We start from the raw sequence: 22,830 nt of genomic DNA on the forward strand, positions 1-22,830 counted from the left end.
TATAAAATACCTCAAAGGTGGGTGTCAGGAGGATGGTGCCAGACTCTTTTCAATGGTGCTCAGTGACAGGACGAGGAGCAATGGCAATGAACTAAAACACAAGAAGTTTCACCTCAACATGAGGAAGAACTTCTTTACGATGATGGTGTCAGAGCACTGGACCAGCCTGCTCAGGGGGGTCGTAGGGTCTCTGTCATTCAAAACCCGCCTGGGCACATTCCTGTGTAACCTGCTCTGGGTGACCCTGCCTTGGCAGGGGGTTGGACTGGATGATCTCCAAAGGTCCCTTCCAACCCTAATAGTTCTGTGACTGTTTCTGGCATGACCTTGCTCACAGTGTGTGCTGGGAAGTGGCTGTTGTTTTGTGGGGGGTTTTTCCTTCCCTCACAGGGAAAAGGAAATAAGCCCCCACAGGATGCTCCTGCAAAGTGGCTGAGGCTAATCTCCATTGCAGCCCTGACAACCCTGAAAATAAATGCAAATGTTTTAGAAATACCCCCCAGAACACTATCCTGACCAAGCTTACTATGAAGGAAAACACTTCCCCACAAACAGGAACTGGCAAGACTACTAGAATAAACACCTTCCTAGTGGCTATGTCAGTTTGTTTCTAAACCTAAAAAACAAAACCAAACCACCCAAAGAAACAAAAGCTACCAAAAGCCCCACACCGAAATAACCCCACAACGAACTACACACACACACAACAACAACAACAAAAAAAAAAACCACCAAGAGAACCCCCAACACCAACTGAAGACTTGTAAGAATGATGTGATGCACAAAAATACCTTTAAATCCAAGCTGGCATATATTCAGTCTCTAAATAAACACAGACAATACTGGCTCGCATCCTTTCCAAAGCAAGTGCAGTGCAGTCTGGAAGTCATACAAGTGGCCTCTGGAGACCAGCCATACACCAATTCCAAATGGCAACATGCTGAGGAAAGCCCACTTGAAATGCATCTTGTTCCACACAAACTTGAATTCACCTACCTGTGAAGAGCCCAGGACTACATACTTCACCTCCAGCTAAAGCTTGAGGGCCTAAAACATGGTTATGTGAATCACAGCTGGAATTAGAGACAGCTGCAGAAGTTTCTGGAATAAGAGTGTGTGGATAATACATCAAACCCAAAGAAAATCAACTGAACAACAGTCTTCAAAATGCTTTATTGAACCGTGTGTCTTATTGTAATGTGCAGAAGATGTGTTTGAAAAGACTACAGCTTGAAAAATTTCTGAAAATCCTCAACAATCAATAAAAAAAGTCCCTACTGGGGGTAACTCTCAGGACAATTGGAGGCCTCATGTAAAGTTTCTCTTGAAACATTTTCTGTTGCAGAGACTAACAGAAAACAAAGCCAGTACTGCTCTATGTGGAAACAATCAAGATTTGAGGATTTAAAAGAAAAAAGGAAAAAAAAAAAAAAGAATGGAACTTAAACTTCAGCCTATGGGGTTGCTGCTTTTGCTGCTGTTAGGCTGGATTAGCATACACGTCACAGTTCTGCTGAGAACACCATCTGGTGTTCAAGTCTGTAGATTTACTCTAAAACCCTAGCAATGCTGCAGAGATGGAAGGATACATAGAAAGAGAGAGGGGGTGAAGTGAGGGAGATCTGGGAAGACACCATTATGATATAAGCCTAGTTTAAATTTTCATCAGAAGCTGTGTGCATTTTGTTTTTTATAATCTAACTTTACATTCAAAAACTCACCAAAGGAAAAAAAAAAATAAAACCACAGAAAGAAAAAAAGAAAACCAAAACCAAACATACCCATTCTGTCTTTGATTTAGGGCTATTATAAACTTCTATGCACAAGAACACCATACTCTTGTTTTCCAAACCAGCAAGGTTAACAGTATATAGGCATGTAGGTGGCATGATTCAACTAAAAGGCTTTTTCAACTTTTTATACCAGCAAAAATAACCAAAAGAAGCAATAAATAAAAGGTGCTAAAGTTACCATTAAGAATTCAATTGTAATATTCTGACAATCTGGGAATCTAAATCCTCAAGCTCTCCTGATACTGACAGGTCTCTGCAAACTATGAAGCAAATACATAAATAACTCAAAACATGATTGAGACTGTGAAAGACTTTTAAAAACTAAAGACAACATGATCCAGGTTAACTTTTTTTTTAAACAGTGAATATATGAATTGTCTACACCTGAATAAAACATATTTAACAATGAAAAAATTTTAACAACCACAAAAAGGAAAAACTTTAAACAAAAGTGAACATCATTTGATTTCAGGGCACACAAAAGCCCCTCGCAGTAGCTTCCAGCAGTGGCCTTACTGTTGTTCCGCCTCCTACGGATGCATAAAATGAAGTTCAACTCCACACTGAGGTGATGGCTTAACAGGGCAACATAATGGTCACATAGAGCAAAACACCATGCCCTGGTCACAGCAATATATCCCACTGCAGAGTTTCCATCCTGTGCAGGAACAGCACATAAAGATGTCATTCTGTCACATATTATTCAAAAGCTACTTTGTGGCCACAAACTGCTAGTCACCACTAACCTTTTTGTCATGTAACCTTTGAATAATGGGAAAGCTTTGGGTATTATAGTTTTACTCCTTGTATTTAAATTTTTTAAATGACAAGGTCACTAAAACTCATGCACGCTGCAAAAAACGTCATGCAGTAGTTAAGGTAAACCATCCAAGCAGTTTTATTCATTAATATTCATAAATACACACAGCAGCTTCATTAGAGATTTTTCATTGTTTTCCTCTTCAGTTTGAATGTGGAGTATTAGGAGAGCCTTTTGCATGTCAAGGTACAGGACACAGAGCTTTTCGCTCTGCACTGCAACCTACATTTACCTGCTAGAAATAAAAATTAGTTAAGTGGAAATGATTATCATATATATCTTTTCTCTCTTTCTTTTGAATGTACACAATGTAACAAGAGTGACAGACTTGAAATTACAATCACCAAAACAAACCCAAGATAGTTGTTGTCCACTTTCATTGGCAAATACAGCACAGAGGACATTGTCTGCAAAGTGGGATGTCATCAAAGAGGAGGTGGAGGAGGCTCGTTTCCTTTATTACTCTCTTTTAAATTTAGGTTTTCTAAAGCAACATCTAGAGGCATAATATCTACACAGCCCATAGCACCAAAATCTGCAATCTCCCCCCGCTCATCCTCATCTGAGGAGGAACTTTCTTCCTGCATCAAAGTGGACAGTAGAAGCTCCTGAACAAACAGGCTGCAGTCTGCCCGCTCACTTTCCATTGACTGACGCTCCGCTTCCGACATCTTCGGATCATTCAACCTGTACAGCAGCAAGGAAAGAGAAGACAGGCAGTTGGTGAAAGCCCATTTCCACAGTGACACTACTGACAAGTGCCAAAAGGCACTTGAAAACCACTCCTTCAGGACAGTCCTGCATGCTCTGGCAACCTCCAACACCTCAGTACAACAGGCATGCATGTAACCAACCACCCCTTCCCTGCCGCTACTGCCGCATTCAAAGCAGAGCCCAAAGCTACAGGAAAATAAACTATTTGTGAGGTTTCCCACTACGCAGGAGTCTCTCAGTAAGGGCTGCTGTGATTTCCTAGACGCTCATTATGTGCCTCTTACTGTTTCTACAGCAACTTCTAACTTCACATATGCCACAAAATAAATTACTGCATGTGTAAAGCCTAGGGATTACTAAAAGCACAATGCAAAGTTCATTCCACTGCTTCTCCTGGGTTAGTGTGCCTGACAGGCAAGGAAATTGCTTGCTCCAACTCTGGAAGTCACAACCTGTGAAACTTGCAGGTATTTTGATTAAGTCTCTCAAATAATAATATGAGTTTCTGATATTAGTTTGCACATAGATAAAAATTCTATTAACTCAAATCCAAGTTTCTTGACACAGGAGCTCTTGAAATGCCCACACACTTTCACACTATCAAACAGACAAACAAAAATATGTATGGGGCAGCATGGCAGGAGAGGTGTGGAAAACATTTTTATTTCTGGTCAATAGCCAACCTTCTAAAAGAACTGGAATGACAGTTCCACTGGAATGGGTGACTTCTCTTTAAAATAACCCTGGGAACTAAGTATAATTTTTAAACCAGCTAAGTATTCTGGTAATTAATGGCATCCTTTATTTGCTTTGTTATCCAGTCTTCAAAAATAATTAATATATAAACCCTTTTCAACCTTCAGTTTTTACTAAAGATTAGTTTTCTATTAAACAATGCTCTCTTTGACTCTCCATTACAGCTCAAGTCTATATAGCTACATCACTGGAAATGCACTTGTTTTGGTGGAAGTAGTACGGGAAACAAGCACAATTTAGTTACAAAATATTCCTTTTGTTCCTCTTGAAATTGAGATGCAGCAACCAGTGTTTACCCATTGCTCAGGAGCAGACAGACAGTAGGTTTAAAAAGATGTTACAAATGCAAACAAAAGGGCCTGTTGGCTGCAGATTTGATAAAGGATCTGGCAGAAGTCCCCTGCCTAGAGTCACAAGTAACTTACTCAGCCCAATCTCAAAACCAGCCTCCTTTTCGAGGTTTGCAGAAATCCATACTCAAGCCTACTTCTTTAAATGTGTTCCTAGGTGCATCAAAAGTAGTACCAGCACACTTGTGAGACTGCCTCTCCTTTTCACAAATACTAGACCACCACAGGGTATTTCTGCAGCCAGCTCTGGGAGCTGGCTTTCCAAAAGCAGAATAATTCCCTCTAGGCCAGCTATAAACTTGGATATTAAATTACCAGTTTCACTTTCATGCTAGAAATGTGGATAAAGCAAGTTTTATGTATTACACATTCTGTGAGCACTGTTGATGTCTACTGTGACTATATTCTGTATGATTAATTACCTCATTAACTCTGGGATATATTTGATCAGACACTGCCTCACTAGGGCATGTGCCTAACTTCAAACACTTCAGTTCCATTGAGCTCTATGTCTCTCTCAGAACCAAGGCAAAAAAAAAAAAAAAAAAAAAACACACAACAAAACACAGTAAAAGGTAAATATAAGTAAATAAACAGAACAAGTTACCTCGTGAGAAGAAACTGGGAATTCTGGATAGTCTGCTGACTGTTTTCTGTGTTAGATGTGTTGGTTGTTGTTGTAGATTGTGTCATAGTGGTGTTAACATTGATCGTGTTGGTGCGTCTAGTTGCATTGCGTGCAGTCTCCAGTTGTTGTCTTGCTGCCTGTGCATGTTGTCGTTCTAACTGCAGTTGCATCTGCAGCTGCTGTAACTGAGAAGCAGAAGGGCCAGAGGAGTTGAGCTGTCCTCCTGCAGAACGCCTCACACCTGATAGCTGAGATAAAAGCTCTGCCAGGGAAGAGAAAGTTTCTGTGATGATAAATAAGCATTACACAATAGAATGAATACACCCTTCATCAGTTCCTTTTTTTCAATCAATAACATCAAAGAACAAACAATTCTGAAGAGCCAATGAAGCTCTAGAAAAAAAAAAAAAAGTCCTAGCATTCAATGTCTCAAAGAGTAAGGAAGATTAAGACTCATTTATGTTGATTTAGTTCAAATAAGTCAAAGTTTAATGCCTTCAGCATAACAGGTGAGCCAACCTACAAGGAATGCCTGGCAAAAGATGCACTTTGCAACAACTCCTTGAAGCTTCAAGTCAAAATAGCAGTTGACTAAGAAACTACTTTATTTGGCTTTGGTTGGCAATTTTATTTTCCTCTCAACAAATCTCCCCTCAAACACAGGCTTCACCTTCCTGATATCCCACAGAGAAGCTGGGCTGCAGCTACGAGACAAATATTGAACCGGTGCTTCACACATCTAACAAAACATACTTAGGTAAGAAAAAAGTATTGCTTCACTTCAGAACTGGTCAAGCATTTTTGCTGTATGAATTATTCTTTCTGCCAGAAGTACAGAGAAGACCTAGCAATTAAATACTCTGTCCTTAAAGTCTTCCATTTCAGAGGGATGGAAATGCTTGTAGCGGGTTTCATCCACAAAGAACTTTCTGAAATAAGTATTAGCAGCAAATTATTGCTCAGAACCTCTTCTGCACCCTGTGTAGAAGGTACTTCTTATATAACCTGCTCACTGTAATTGATGTAAGGGCAAAGTAGGGGGTGGTACAGCATCTGCCCCTTAACTCTGTATTGCCAAGTTACTATACAGGTCATGACAATTTTCCTTCCATTAACAAAATACAATCCTTCTAAATAAGGCTTTCTTTAATGCAATAAAACAAATTACAGTTGTTTTCTACGTCAGGAATGGTCAAGTAATTTTTACCAGCACTCATAGCAATTCCAAGATCAAGTAACTTAACTTCACTGTAATTGCTAGAAAATGCCAAACAAGTTATTCCTGGGAATCCTATACACATATATTATTTTCTGCTGTTGAAAGCGAGGCACCCTTTCTCCCCTCAGACGTTTTCTACACATGACCAAAATACACTGAAAATACTTGCAACAGTACATTTATATAAGAATTTACAAGTACACCTAAAAAACCAAATCTGTGATATTAGCAAGTTCTGGCATTCAAACAGCAGCCTGAATGCAAACCAAACATACTTTAAATGTTCATTAATACTCAATTCAGCTAATTTCATCTTCATTGAAACAGCCAGCCTCCTCCATGAACACCTTTATCCACATGGCAAATCAAACTAAGATGTACTAAAAGCAGGTGATGGAAGTTGGACACAATCATTTGCAAAAATATGCAGCACCTGTGCACCGATCAGGCTTGGAAATAAGCCTTATGCTGTCAGAGTTAAAAGCACAAGCTAGAGCCAGCTGTTTCAGCTTCAGCACCTCCATGCACAGGCCCTGTGACAACCCAGCCAAGCACACTGCTCACCTGCAAGCAGCCATCAATCACATCAAGCACTCTGGAGCATATCTACACATGCAGCTTCATGCAAACAGAAAGCAGGGCAGCTACTATCATCTTGAATTTTACTTCCTGTGCAAGGAGGACACGGGGGTAAAATCCGTGGTTACAGCTCTTACCAGCTATAGGATCCATGGCTTCTCTATTGCTTGGAGAATACGAACTCTGAGAAGATGAAAGCCCACCAGGGGAAGTGGTAGTAAAGTGCATGTTTGATCTACGTGCACGGGGGCCTCCCAAACCCCGGCCTGGGTGGAACATCCTACGTACATGCCGAACACCACTGGATTCATCGTAAACAAGAAGTTAAGAAAGCAGAACTGTTTTGCATTGAGTATTAAATGACAAGAACATTTTATGGCTGAAACACTTAGGCAAACACTGTTCTTCATTTATAATGATTTAGCTTCTGAGGCAAAGCTATGGTGCAGTGTAGCTATGGTACAAGTCGGAGTTACTCAACTGAACTCAAGGTAGCCAGTCCTGTGTACACCAAACTCCCTGTAATTCTCCAGCTTTTTATGATGCCTAGGAAACATCAGGATTCATTTTTAGTTTTTTTTAGATCAAAGTTTTCTACTCAGTAATCTGAAAACTCTTAACATATGCATGTTCGGCCAAGCTTATCACAGAGTCATGGGAATTTTATTCTCCCCTCCCAATTCTTAAGTACTGAAAATAATTAAAAATTTATTGCCATGCTTATCTCAAAAGTACCCGATAACTACTGTATTCCTTTTGACTTGTATTTCATGTTTTTATCCAAGAAATTTCATCACTTCAATCCCTAAGAAATGGTAGGTTTCTGGAGCATTCAAGCACTTTCACCTTTCCTCTTTTAGCCAAAGAAATACCACTAATTCCAATTATAATGTCATCTTTAATTTCCCCCCACTTCTCCATATCAGATGCTTCTATTTCAAGTCTACCTTTTGTATGTTTCCTCATATAAATTGAGACAATCAAAATTATTTAAAGATTTTTGTCATCAGTATGTGGATGATGAGGCCACTCCTCAGAGCTCCAGCAGACCCAACAATAAAAGCTTACTCAGACTGTGACAGAGGTCTTCCCTCTAGAAAAAGTGCAGTTGAAGAGCCTTCTCTATATACTTTTTGTACATGAAGATTGTTACAGAGCATGGAGTGTTGTTCTGTACAGCTTTAACTTCAGATGAAGATGTTCAGAACAGCAACACAATGGTATCAGAGAGCAGCCTTCTAACAGCTCCCTGACTTTGACAGTTATTTTTCCTTATGCTAGCAGATCCTCTTCCTTTTTTCCTACTTTAGACCTGCCTGTCACTACACATGATTTAAAGTCCAGCATGGAACAGTCATTTCAGGATACGCTTCTTGTCAGGTTTTGGAGACAACACTCATCACTGAAGCAACAGTGTACAAGCTATTGCTTGAAGAAAATGCCACATGCATTGTCTTTAATGCTGAATCATGGACAATTTATTCCCAAAAGTTATCCAAGAAAGATCCATTTTGAGATGACTGACACTGAAGCCTCACTCTGTACTTGAAAAAAATATTTTTTCTAACTCAAATATTCATTCCCAAATTAAAAGTCATCCAGTGGCATTTCTGATACTGGTCTGGGAGAAAAAGCTGCAGAAGTGTGGATTCTAATCAAAACACCTTGTTCATTTCAATATGAAATTAACTGCAGTCTAAGTGGGAAGATTTCTTGGCCTACAGAACAGTTACATGCACTCTGTAGTAATTAACATGTGCAGTCAGTCTGTCCTGACCCTAAACCATGGTAACACTAAGAAACAATAACAGAAATGGAGCCATCTCCTTAAATGATGTCTCCCTTCTGTTAGCATATTAGCCAGTTGCTAGGGCTTGGATTGTCTTTTATTTTTCTTTTACTCCAGTTGCTAGGGCTTAGATTTTTTTTTTTTCCTTTTTAAAAATCTTTAAACAAAAAAGCCACTACCAGAGTAATAATGCAGTCTTTTTGTCTATTTGTTTAAATGAGACAAAAGGAATACTTCAGAGATACTACTTACTGTAGAGAGGCTACATGAAATAAACGCCCAAACAAAATTATATTTTATCAGTTAACCCAGGTATGTGTGTGCCTGTGTGTTTCCCAGGAAATCTGAAAGTTTTCTAGGGTATGTGTCAGTACCAATGAAATTATGTTATCAAAACATGGTGTTAAAAGTAGTTAAGCAAGTTTAAAATCATTTGCAAAACTAGCTAAGCTCAAATCATCATCTTCATGTCACAAATACCTACAGCACACTACTGAACCTGACTAATGATCAGGCAGGATAAACCACAGTGCAAGTAGGAAAAAAAACTCTCTCAGTGTTCAAGTTCTTTATCTTTGCTGTTAGAGCACAAAGCACTGCAAAGTTTATCTACAGTCTCTTCACAATCTAGTATTTATAATCTTTTAAACTAGTAAATGAACCTTTTTATTTTTGACATACAGATCTTTAGCAGCTTAATTCTGGGAAAAACCAGAGGTATGACCCTTTGACTATAAAAATCAAGTAGTTATCAGGGCCACCAGATGAAACAGTCTAGCCTCTTTGCCCCAACTTGGAAAGGATATTAAATCTCTAGGAGCTCTGTGTTCCAGTGTAAGATGAGCTGCAAAGTCATCTGTGACATGATTTGGATCCCCTCCAGGTAATGCTGCACATATTGGACAAATCTGAAATGACAAAGCAAGAAAAAAAACGTGACTTCATAAATTCTTTTACACAAAACAGAACTCATCATTGAGACAATCATTAGACACTCTAGGTAACATTCTAGATATTCACAAACTGATAGCAACACACTAAAAAAACACAGAACATGTATCCAAGTGCAGACGACAATTTATATATCTTTTACTTCATGATTTTCAGAATGCTATGAAAACCAGAGCTAGAATATTCAAACTCAGTTTGCAATGTCCTGAAAAAATTAGTCTTTGTACATGGATTCTGTCATGGACAGTAGAGTCTGATCACACAGGATTACTACTTGTCTGCTTGACACTCATTGCAGCAGACAAACCAGAATGTGTAAGTATTCCCTGAAGTAACAAACTGGGAGCACCCATCCAGGCAGTGTGTAACTACAGGTCTGGCAGAGAGGGGCTATTCCCCATATCCCTACACAACAGTATTTTGGGAGAAGGCACCGATGCTTGTCTGTGTATGTTTGTTTGTTTTGGTTTGTGTTTTTTGTTGGGGTTTTTTCTTCCTTTTTTTTTTTTTTTAACCAAAACACACATTAACTGAGTAGACACACAGTGCCATAATTATGGCTTGTTTCTTTGAGTAACTCCACAAACAGCTTGAAAAGCATCTTCCATTTTTCTTTACAGTAGTTTTGCAGTCTGCTTTCAAAGTTCTACACATGGCAGACAGAAAAAAAAAAAAAAAATCCATTCCACAAAATATCTTCCCCCAAATGTTAAGTGCTCAAATTAACAGCACTTTGACAGTTATATGCAACTGCTGTCTATTCATTTATCTCTATTCATCGCAGTCAAATAATCTTGACTTTATGGAACAACTTGGCTGCAATATAAAGCTCAGGTTCTTAGTACTCTTCATGAATAAACTCAAGTTGTTGACAATAGATCTCAAAAGACCATGGGCATTAGGAATACCTATATAACAGCACACACATCCATCTTATGGATGTGAGGACAAGGTCTTGAAACAAGTTTACTGTAATATCTCAGCTGCAATATCTTTTGACAACAGCTGCCATATCTTTAATGCCACTTTAATTTCAGTGGTCAGCTCTGAGAAGAGCTAACAGGCATTTTTACAACCCCTTCCCTTTAGTTTTCAGTGTTCAGTATTTTTCTTCACAGAACTCCTCAATTTTTTCACTACTACAAAATCCATACAAGCAGACACACTACAGGGCAAAGACATCTTATTACTGTGTAATACAATACTCAACTATGCCAACATACCACACAGCTACACTGCAGCGATACAGAAATGGATGTATAGTGGACAGATGGTTCTGAAGTCCATAAACTTATTTTGCTAACAGGAGAAAAGCACTATGACCTGGACATATTTGCCTGACAAGAGGAGGCACAGTCCTCAGAAAAAACACCAGCTAAGAAGAAGTTACAAGGAACAAGGAGAAGGAGGGAATCGAAGTATCCTAACCCTAATTCTAAACGTGAACTAAACTTTTAAGAACTCTGGGTAGTTACTGAAGCATTGTTACAGACAAAAATTTAGCTAAGCATAAGCTCTGCCAAAATCTCAAAGACTGCAACATCACTGATTAAGCATGACCTAAGCAGTCTTAAAATTTGCATTTACAACACTATCAGACTTCTAGTTGAATGCTGTGCTTTATTTGGACCAGTCGACTGACCTGAAAACCAACACCAACAATAAAAACCATCATACTGACAGCCAAATTCTTCTGCACTTCCTTTACAATACTTACCATTACCCTTGGACTTTTACTGCTGCAGAAATATTGGTAATTACTATGGGTTTAGTACTCAAAGTAATAACGATTTATTCTTTTTACTGTATAACCTTAGAGCCTAATCAATCACAAGATTTATGACTACTCCCATAGAACCCAGTATAATTTTCAATTAAAAGTACCCAGAATTAAAGTAATCACCTTTGATGAAATACTATCAAACTGTCCTCCTGGAGTTCCTCTCTAGGACCTCAACATGCTAAGGTGTTTCTCCAAACTGCCTGTATGCTAATGCACACAGCATGGGGAATAACCATAATGAGTTAAGAGATCTGCATGCAGTTGAAGGGCTATGATCTTCATGGGACGACAGAGACATGGTGGGATGGCTCCCATGTCTGGAGTTGCAATGGAGGGATATGGGCTCTTTAGAAAGGAAAGGAAGGGGGCTCTTTAAAAAGAAGGAGGGCTTGCACTTTATGTGAGAGAGCAGCTAGAGTGTATGAAGCTCTGCCTGGGGATGGAAAGAAGAGCTGATGGGGAGGTTATGGGTTAGGATTAAGGACAGGACAAGCAAAGGTGACATTATAGTGGGTGTCTATACAGTCTACCTGACAAGGAAGAACAAAAGGATCAGGCCCTATACAGACATATGGAGCTGCCTTACACTTGCAGGCCCTGGTCCTCATTCAAGACTTCAACCACCCTGGTATCTCCTGGATGGAGAACACAGCATGCCAGCAACCCAGGACATTCCCAGAATGCACTGCTGAACTACTTCTTGCAAGTGACAGAAGAGCCAATGAGGAGAGGTGCTCTGCTGGACTTCATACTCACGAAGAATGCGCAGCTCATTCTTGGCTGCAGTAACCCTGAAATGGTAGAGTTCAGGATCCAGAGGGCAGGGAGGAAGGTGAAAAAACAAGCTCACAACTCTGGACTTCAGAAGAGCAGACTCTGGCCTGTTCAGATACCTGCTTGGAGGAGTCTCATGGAATAAGGCCTTGAGAGGTAGAGGGGCTCCATATTTAAGTGAACTGGACACACTTAAGTCCATGGATAGTGATGGGATGCACCCAAGTGCATGTAAGAAGGAGCTGGCAGGTGCCATTGCGAGCTGCTTTCAATCTGATCAATCACAGCAAATGGGAGAGGTGCCTTAGGACTGCAATAAAGCAAAAGTCACTCCTATCTTAAAGAAAGGTAGAAGCTGGTCAGCTCATGTTGATACCTGGGAAGGTGATGGAGCAGCTAATCCTGGACACCATTTCATGGCACACTAAAGACAAGAAAGTCATCAAGAGTAGTCAGCATGGCTTCACACAGAGGACATGATAAACTTCTATGGTGAAGTGACTGGCCTGGTAGATGACTGGAGAGATTGCCTACCTGGTCTTCAGTAAGGCCTTTGACACTGTCTCCCATAGGAACCTCACAGACAAGCTGATGGGCTCAGAGTGTGGCAATGGGTGGGAATTTTGCTGATGACACAAAACTGGGAGAAGTGGCTGACAGGCTGTGAGAGCTGCACCGCCATTCAGAGGGACCTCAACAGGCTGAAGAAACCGGCCAACAGGAACGTCAGCGAATTCAACAGGGGTAAGTGAAAAGTCCTGCACCTGGGGAAGAACAAGCACTGGGAACCACCCAGCTGGAAAGCAACTTTGCAGAGGAGGACCTGGGGCTCGTGGTGGACCATGAGCCAGCAATTTGCCCCTACAATAAAACTAATGGTGTCCTGGACTGCATTAGTAAGAGTGTTGCTAGGTCAAGGGTGGTAATCCTTCACCTTTATCCAGCACCAGTGAGGCCACACCAGGAGTACTGTGCCAGTTCTGGGCTCCACATACAAGAAGGACATGCACATAGCAGAGAAAGTCTAGCAAAGGGTTACAAAGATGATTACAGGACTGGATTCGCTCTCCTATGAGGAAAGGCTGAGAAAGCTGGGACTGTTCAGCCTGAAAAAGAGCAGGCTCAGGGGTGGGGGATCTTATGAATGTACTTAAAAACCTGAAGGGAAGGTAAAAGGAAGAAGGAGCCAGGCTCTTTTCAGTGATGCCCAGTGACAGGACCAGAAGCAGTGGGCATAAATTCAAACACAGGAGGTTCCTTGTGAACATCAGGAATCATTTTTTCACTGTGAGGGTGACTGAGCACTGGCACACGTTGCCCAGAGAGGCTATGGAGTCTCTATCTTCAGAGATACTGAAAAGCTGTTCAGACATGCTCCTGGGCAACCAGCTGCAGTCGCTCTGCTTGAACAGGGGGTTGGATAAGGTGACCTCAGTCAGACTGTGATTCTTGCCTGCCACTACTGAACATTGCTGTACATACCAATGCCCAATACCTGAGAAGAATCAGCAGAAAAGAAACTTATCTGCACCACTCTTCAGCATAAAAATGGCAAAATTTAAAGAATAAAAAAAAAAAAAAAAAAATCTTTGAAAAACAGGGGCCCAGGGGGATGTGCACTGTAAAATAAAAGTGATTCCATCCGTGAAAACTTCCATCAAAGACATCTTCGGAAGGACAAAGATACTACAAGGGCTACAAGCTCAGTATCTAAACAGAAGTAATTGCTTGAAAGCCTAAGACCACAAACATTTAGAATCCAAATTTTCCTCTTCAGTAATGTTGTAGCCTTTCACTATCTACAGTAAGACTGCAGTGAATACTGCAGTTCTATGCTTGGATATGCACATTAACCATTTACCACAAAAGCTAGATTCAAAACTTGGAAAATATACAGCCATATTGAAGGATTAAAATATTGTCCTTTATCAGTTTTGAACAAAGACTTAACAATGCAGACTGAATCACAAAAAGGAGCTTGTTTTTTCTTTACACATACACCTCTTTTAGGAATCAGTGGAGTAGCAGGTGTCTAGGATCACAAATCTAGGCTTCATGTACTGAGTTCTAGAAGTCACAGATGCAAACAAAGGTGTGTCAAATTCAAAAACCTGGACTCTTAACATTCTGTGTCAGGAACATATCACTGACATCAAGTGGTGCAAATCAGAACTGCAACACTAAACCACCAAAAAAAGCCATCCAAACGTGGAACTTTCAACGGTTGCTGCTACCTTTGAAAGTTGTAAAGTTAAAGAAAAACTCAAGAAGATGACAAAAACTGCTGTGTATCGCTAAGTTAAACTATGATCCTACAGTGTAACTATTTGTGAAGTAAACTTTTTAACTTCATATGTCCTTAAGAACAGTCGTAACACCTTTGGAGTCTCAAAAAGGCAGGCAAATCACCTCTCCTATCGCTCCTTCACACAAGATCCTTAACAGGCTTGGAGTGGAAAGGTTCATTTTCTTCCACAGAATTCCTTAGAAGTTAAGAAAACTAGAAGATCAGAATATAGGACCTATTTACAAGCAATTTCTTCACAATGTGTTAGTGATAATCCACTTCAAGTGTCCACATTTTTCTAGGAATCTATTTAGCCAGACAAGAGCACCCTAGATGTGCATCTGCTAACCTCATTTCTCCTATTCCCAAAGACCATCAAGACAGCAGGAGCTAACACCTCAGATAAACAAGTGCCAACAGACATAAATGTCCTATTGGGTTAGAGACAGGAGAAATACCCCTGCTTTAACAGCAATAGTTTCAAAAGAATGACAACTTTCACTGCACCTGCATAAACAGGTCCATTAGAAAAACTATCTGAAGAACACATCAAATTGTCTTCCCCTCTTTTATAGTTACAAAAGACTGGCATAGATATGAGCTTCCAGGACAATTACATACTGATCGTGAAAATGGAGACACAGCTACATGGAATAACCGTAACAACGTTCTAAATTTTGTCTTACAGAATAATAACCTCCTAAACATGGCAGCCTTTTTATCAGGACAAACAAACAGCGACCACAAAAGAAAGCAAGCTCATTATATTACAGAATTTTGATGTCACTGCCAAACATAGGTACCTCTTCTATATAAAGCTTCTATAGTCTTCTGTAGTCTTCTATATTCTATTTAAATGAATTCATGCTTCAAGAAAGAAAAAGAACAGGAAGATACCAATTCTCCAGCAGAGAGACTCTTTTTAATATATTTCTACCACAACTGAAAGACAATTCTGGAGCATCTTACCACTTCTGTTGATGTTTCTGCATGCTCAGAAGTAACATGTTCTTGAAGAGATGTTTCCGTATAACCCATTTTTCCACAATAAGGACAAGTAAAAGACTGTGGCTGCTCTACAGAGAAAGCTTCTCCACCATAGTACAAATCTGTAACAGAAAGTGTTTAAGCAGAGGTTACTTCAAAGCAGTAGTTCATGTAAACCTCTGTTTATTTTGTTCATGTAAACCTCTGTTTATACATATATTTCAATGTAATCACTGCCAAATTCATCTGATATTTAACTGAAATGGCTTTTTTAATCTTGTATAAAGACTGATATTCAAGAAGTGTGCAAATTCTGATGACAAAATCAGACAGACCACATTTCATTTTCATTAGCAAAGATAACTTAGTTTTCTAATATTCAGAAGGAGAAAAGATTCTTATGTACATATGCTGTTGATACTACCAAACCTTCACTTCTCCATCACCCTTATTATCCCACATACAGGGTCACCTATGGTATTTTTCAATCATAAGATGAGTTTTCAAAAACTGAACTCTCAACAGTACCTCAAAAATTTAGATTAAAGTTTAAATGTCCTCAGTGATAGCATGTCAGTGATAACATGTCCATCATGATTGCATGATATTTATGCCGTAGCTGAACAACTGCTTTGCAATAAGTAGTTTTAGAAACGTCCTGAATATGTAATATAAATGATCGATAGTGAAAAAGTAATCTGATTATCTATTACACACTGGTTACAACTTTTAGGCGTATTGAATTAAAGCATTTCTACATTTCTGATGAGAAGCAGGCACTTTTAAGTTGTTAATGTAGAAGTTCCCAAAGCTTAACGTGAAAATGTATCAAACCATACAAGAAAAGAATGCTTCTCTCTCATCCTCTGCAGGTATCATGTATAAAACGAGAAACATGAATAAACTTCATATTCACATCAAGATAAACGTGATCTTCTCCAGCACGTAATTTGAATTCTTTTCACTGACATTCTTGCTAGCACTCGCCCGAAGTAACTGAAAAATATTTTCATAAAATTATGAATATTCCACTATAAATTAAAAATTGGACAAGTCTAAATAGATTCTAGAACTCATGTTCTGCACTGCAAGGCAGTATCTCTCAAATCTGTTAGGAACATGTCCTTCTGACCGCTTAAGTTCCAGCTTCTTAAGGTTTATGACGTCTTCTGCTACTGATGTCTCTTTAGAACATGACTGGGAAGAACAGAACAGGATATTTGTTTCTGCAATCTTACAAAAGATGTGTAAGGTAAAAAGGTACGTATCTATAATCCACTATATTAATAGAGTATTTCACATTTAACTAGGTTTTGAGGGCTAACACTCCAAGACCGGTACAGGAAATTAACTTTAGTAACATGCTAATATGCAGAGTTATAGATACATAACTCTGTTGAATACACTGAAGAATACATTGCAGAACAAAGTTTATGTTCACGACGTCCCTGTTTCTCTTCTTTGGAAACTCCTTCCACAGCATTTAAATGCTAGAGGATGAGAGAAAGCTATCCCTTTAATAGGCATAGTAAGAAATGCCCAAGGAGACAACACAGACTTGCTAAAGAAGAAATACTACCTGACACACTGAGCATTTTAACTGGTTCATCAAAGTAACCATCACAGTAAGCTTGAGTATCATCCTGAATTTAGGTTCATTTATTCACATGCACATGAAGAAAACATTATATCCAACTATCCAAACCAAAAAGTTTACAGCGAATTAAGTCTTAGTTCTCCGGAGCAGCATTTGAGGTTTCATTGAATGTTTTACACAGTAAGGCACAGAAGGAAATTTTCAGAGAATGGAACTGCATATCAGATGTGACTGAAACAGAACTATACAGACTGAAAGACAGCATGAATGTAAGCTGGAAGACATGCCCAAAAGAGTAGCATACCCAACCCCCAACCTGCAAGTCATTTATATAGTATATTTGTGTACTAAATATAGTAGTATTTATATAGTACACAGATGCCTGGAATCGTTATTAGAGCCAAATTACGAAGGTCGTTGCACAACATATATCAGCACTCAGTTCTGAATGCATCTGAGTCACTCAACACACACAATGGGTGTTTCCTTGACACGCTGTCAGGCATTCAACTGGCATCGTAACAACAAGACATGTGGTGAGTCTTAATTCAGAACATCTGCCTTTACCCGATGCCCTTAAATCCTTGGGAAGAACCAGTGAAGCTATGAAAGGTGAGAAAGGTCACTGACGAATACTTAAATGTACCATAGTCAATTGAAGACAACAATATTATCAGACTAGAAGAAAGCTGCTTACAAACTCTTAAATCTGCTTGTTTGGTTTATAAGCTATGAGTGTGTTCTGAAAGCTCAAACCCAGGACCAGCAAATTCTCCCACATCAAGTCTTTTAAAACTATCTGTAGTTCTTACCCATTACAATGTTTATTCTATATGAGTAGATTGGTACCACAACTACTTTGGCAGGTGACCAGAAACACTGGGTCTGAGGCAGTATTACACCATTAGCATTCCAACATTAGCTAGGTACAGGTGTTAAGCAACATCATCCTACAGGATGAACCAATCAGATTTACTTACATACACAACTATCTTTTGACTGGAATAGCCTCTCTAAAATTACCACACACATTTTCCAGGTGGTAACTAGTCTTGTTCACAAGTTTTACCATCTCCTCTTATTTACATGACATGCAATAAAGACTTACATGAAAATTAACCTGCTCCAAGTTTGAAATGTTATGGAGACTGCTTCAGATAACACACACAGAATATATACATAATTCACAGAATTTGGAGCTCCTATCCACTGTCACTTCAGTACCTATTTCAGTAAGTACTTTGAAAATTTCTCCAAGAATAACATTCAGACTCCCATTCTGTTGTAGCCAAAAACGTGAGTGAGGGTTAAAGACCAATATGCTGCAGTGTACTCAAATGCAAAGAATTTACCTAAGTAATGGTTTCAATTGAGGAAACCACCAACAAGGTTTACGTGGGACTATGTTTTAAGCAGTTCCTAAACCAGTCTGTGAATGGACCAGCTATAGAGACTCTGGAACAGATATTCTTTCAGAAAAATATACCTGTAAGGCAAAGGATTCAAAATTATGGTTGTCTAGAACAGATGAATGCAAAGTGTTCCAATGAGGACTGCTGAAAGAGCCCTCCTTGCAATTAGATGAAGAAAAATTCTAATTAAAGCACAATTATTACAGAAGTTGTTACATATATAGCAAAAAGGAAAGCTTTAAAAGCATTCTTACTTCTACAGTGCCTTTGCACAGAGAAAATGTAAACTTCAGTTCTCACTTTTCACATGTCCTAAAGATGTAACAGAATTGGAACTTAAATAAAGATTCTGGTAACAAAGCAAATAAAATGGCCAAATTTTTGAACTGAATAGTTAAGAATTCCAAATTTAACTGCATTTAATCTGCCCGAAACAGCATGTCTAAATACTATATTGTTCTCTGAAACTCAATAATGCAACAAGAACTTCTGCAAAAAAGTTCTGCGTACTTGTGGGAGTAGCAGAAATGACAGTCACAAACACATCAAAAGCTAATGACAGTTTGTTTAATTGATCCTCTCATTTCCCCTCAAGCTTTGGTATGATCCTCATGATGATGATTCAACACCTATTCACTGATTGGAAAAATCACTGCAAACATACACATACAAATACACAAGAACACCAAAAGCCAAATTTTTCTTTGAGGACTCTTTCTAGCAGAGCAGACTAATTTCTGGGAATTATCCAAGTCCTGGCATCTTACATACTGAAAGGAATGAAACAACACACAGACTCAAATGGGCAAGCTAACGAAAAAAAGGGCAAATCACCTTATTCTGGATTTTTCAGCTGGATTTGTGTATAAAAGTAACTCTGCAAGTAACTATCTAAAAAGAAAAAAAGTCCCTCAAAATTGTCAGGTGGACCAAACCCCTCTACCTATAAGCCTCACTACTTCATGTAGGTTTTTCAAGTAAAGCAGAAGTACCAACGCCAACTTTGCAAAAGAGCAAAGGGCACAGGGCCACAAACAATCTGAAGGGAGTGGTAAACAGATTAGCATGCAGGTAAAAATCTCTTTTCCTTGTATATGCTGTTAGCTCAGTCCAGATGTCAAGAATTCCAGCAGTAAGTACACACTGTTCTATCACAGAGCATAGAGGTTGGATGAGTACTCTTAAATCCTGTGTTTCTGGTCTTTGCTTTTAGACATGATAACACAACCCATTTATTAATTAACAAAAAAAAAGGGGGAAAAATAAAAAAAAAAAAAAAATCTGAGTTCTTTCCAGCCTCCTGATTATACTCCTGCATGTTCTCCCACTCATGACTCCTTCTACATCTTTCTCACAATACACAAACAAATATGGACATGCCAAATAAACATACCTTCATCTGGAAAGCATATGTCAAAAGTTAAATCAGTTACTGGCAAATCTAAACGTTTTTCCTTTAGAAGTTTATACCTCTCTTTTTTCCCCTCAACTTTAATATCTCTCCACCTCTTGCAATACAAATCTATCCCTTTTTAAATCTGAAATACAGGCCGCCAGACACATTTTCTTTTCAGACATAATTTAAAAAAATAAAAAAAAAAAAAAAAAAAAGAGGTTGGTAATTAAGTGATCTCATGAACCTTTGTGCCTAATTTTAGCAATGAAGTTTCTGAAGGGATACTTCTCCACCTGTTTCATTTTCACAAGTGTATCATAACTAGGAACAGTCATACACTCATGTTATGGACCACCAATGGCTCACTCGCTAAGGAAGACCCTAACAACTAGACGAGTATGAGAATAAAAAGAAGCAGCAATGCCTCCATGGCTGCAGAAGGGAGGCAACCTAAAAGTGTATTACTGTTTTAACTTACAGTTGTTTTACTGTTATGATGCAACTGGCCCACAACCAAAGAATTATCCCTTCTGGCCACAAAGAAATCTTCCAGATAATGTATTTTGGTTCTTTCCAGATACCTTCCTACACAAAACCAGGAGCACGTAACTCTTCAAACTCTTCTGGACCTCTAAAGCCCTCTTTTCAAAGTAGCCAGGAAGACAAGGTTGCTTAGTAAACTGAACCAGACTAAATCACATCTCTCTAGGAGAAGATTCATTGCCCACTGCTTTATCAGTTAAAGGAAAAATACAAAGGAGAAAACGAATCAGAATACTGTTTAGAGAGTACCTAACAAGAGTTTGTGAAGTTCAATTCGAAGCTCAACAGTGTTTAGATATTACAGCTTTTTCTGGGAGCAGGGAAGAACACACCACACAAAAAACCCCACACAAACACTCAACCCCCAAATTTTATGTGAAAACTCAACCAAAATATAAGCTGTTTCATTTTACCATCCATCTATAGCTACATACTGCTTGTATTTAACATTTAAATCTAAGTAACACATTCTTAAGCCCACCAGGAGGTTAGTAATAGGATAGAAGTACGGTAGGATTCCTTAGATAAAAATCTATCTTTCAAAGAGATCATTCAGGACTACATTTTATAACAGCTTGTTCTTATTTTCTGTTAAAACATACTTCTTTACAAAGGTACACAGCAGTCAGGTACTTTAGTTTAATTTTTTTTCATGTGAGTAATGTAATTTTGATTCGATATACACATGTACATAAAAATGTTGGTATTATACAAGTTCAGCTGTATGTATTTGATTTTTTCCCCAATGTTTGAAGAAACTAAATTTTGGCAACACACCACATTTTACAAAGTATATCTATTCCTGTATCACTGATCACTGATCAAGCAGCCATACTATTCAAATCTTATTACCCTTAAAAATGCCATTAGCTCCATTTTGCTGCAGATCTTCTGAACAAAAAAACATTCTAAAACCTGGTAATACTCTGCTACAAACTTCAAGAAGTAATGCTTGCCTCCTATTTATAAAGATTTGCATAAAGGAATGGGCCAACGGGAATCTTACAGAATTCAGCCCAGCCCTGCTCCATGCAGGCAGACCTGGCAGTGATATCACCGGGCCAGGGAACAGCTCTGAGGAGATGGTGCTGGGTGCAGGGTGTGCAGCAAGGTGAGCAGAGGCCAGCAGGGTCCATAGAGCTGGCCCCTGCTCTATGGGTGTGCGTAGGGGTGATCCCCTCAGATCAGACCATGTCAGCCTCATCCAGGCACTGCAACTCTTTTGGGGCATCCTACTACAGGGAGACATCAGATTAAAGTCTCAATTAGGCAGAAGGCCATTAAGATGGCAGGGCTGGAGTACTCACCCTGCGAGGGAGGCTACAGGGCCAGCACTGGCTCAGCCTCAAACAGACAGCTTTGCGTCACCTAACAGCTGCCCTTACCTTCAGAGATAGGATCAAGGAGATATAGCCAGCTTCACAGTGTACAGTAGAGGAGGACAAGAGGACATAAGCAAAAACATTTTCCCCCACACAGACAAGCAGTGGAACACAATACCCAAACAGCCCCTGTGCCATTCATGGATGCTTTTGAGACTGAAGTGGGCAAAGCCCTGACTATCTTGGTCTGACCTCACAGCTTGAAGAAGGTTGGACCAGAGACCTTCAGAGATCACTTCCAACCAGAATTATGACTGATCCTAAGAAACAAGGATAAACAGTGATAAGCTTAATACTTATCCAGACTAATATTCTGTTAATCACCAATGTTGTCCTGCTTTACACACTGGAGAAATCTCCTCTCAACAAGTGGGATCTCTATTACCTCACTTGGAATTCTCCCCTTTCACTAGAAAGACAGCGCAAGAGCCACACTTGCTAGAGTAAAATGCCAGCTTAGGCAAACCTGGAAACTGCTGCTCATTCCTTCCAGCATCACTATTTCAAACTTCCAGCAAGTTTCTAGTATGGCTATATCCAGCAGGAAGAAACAGCACATTCTCCAATTTTCTTCATGTAGTTTCATCAGCTGCCAATCTCAGTATTCAACCTCACAGCCAGACAGCGCTTGGGTTAATTGCTTCAGTGAGAGACACACTGCTGGGGCTGACAATGATTACATGGCAGGTATTCAGTTATTTGCCCAGCTGCAGCTGGGTGTTTTATTTCCCCAGCAGGCCCTGAGCTGACCAGCAGACCTTAGTGCCTTGACCAGCCTTAAAGCAGATCTCCACATACACCCTCTGCCCATGGGCTACATTTAAGTTCTGATGATCTGGCCACAAACTGTGCTGCAGCAGCTCCCAGCCATCTTCCTGCCTTCGATGGCTTCCCTGCACAGACCTCAGAACTTGTTATACTAGCTTTGTCTGTTGCCTTTGTCAACAAGACCCTGCCCTGCACACCCTGACAGTGAGGACACTGCCTCTGCATCTGCTATGGCTGCTGCTCTCAGCCCCAGCTTTTTATCCCTTATGGAGCAGTCCTGGTCTTGCTGCTCCCCAACAGCA

At 39.5% G+C, this 22,830-nt stretch overlaps 1 protein-coding gene across 5 annotated transcripts in view; it reads right to left on the reverse strand.

The window, feature by feature from the left end:
• Positions 1 to 1,155: 1,155 nt before the first annotated feature.
• Positions 1,156 to 22,830, reverse strand: part of LOC115619744 (E3 ubiquitin-protein ligase KCMF1) — a 51,863-nt gene continuing 30,188 nt past the window's right edge. For 2 of the 5 annotated variants that reach the window (XM_030512529.1, XM_030512528.1), the window contains exons 3-7: positions 15,413 to 15,552; positions 9,455 to 9,556; positions 6,997 to 7,171; positions 5,041 to 5,323; positions 1,156 to 3,300 (exon numbers count right to left, since the gene is read on the reverse strand). In XM_030512529.1, the coding sequence (XP_030368389.1) occupies positions 3,039 to 3,300; positions 5,041 to 5,323; positions 6,997 to 7,171; positions 9,455 to 9,556; positions 15,413 to 15,552 (962 nt within the window). In that variant the 3' untranslated portion in view covers positions 1,156 to 3,038. Of the gene's footprint in view, positions 3,301 to 5,040; positions 5,345 to 6,996; positions 7,172 to 9,454; positions 9,557 to 15,412; positions 15,553 to 22,830 lie in introns of all 5 variants that reach the window. The other 3 variants (XM_030512530.1, XM_030512526.1, XM_030512527.1) reach the window with 2 other exon arrangements.

Source organism: Strigops habroptila, chromosome Z, assembly GCF_004027225.2.
Source record: "Strigops habroptila isolate Jane chromosome Z, bStrHab1.2.pri, whole genome shotgun sequence".
In the NCBI taxonomy this organism is placed as follows: Eukaryota; Metazoa; Chordata; class Aves; order Psittaciformes; family Psittacidae; genus Strigops; species Strigops habroptila.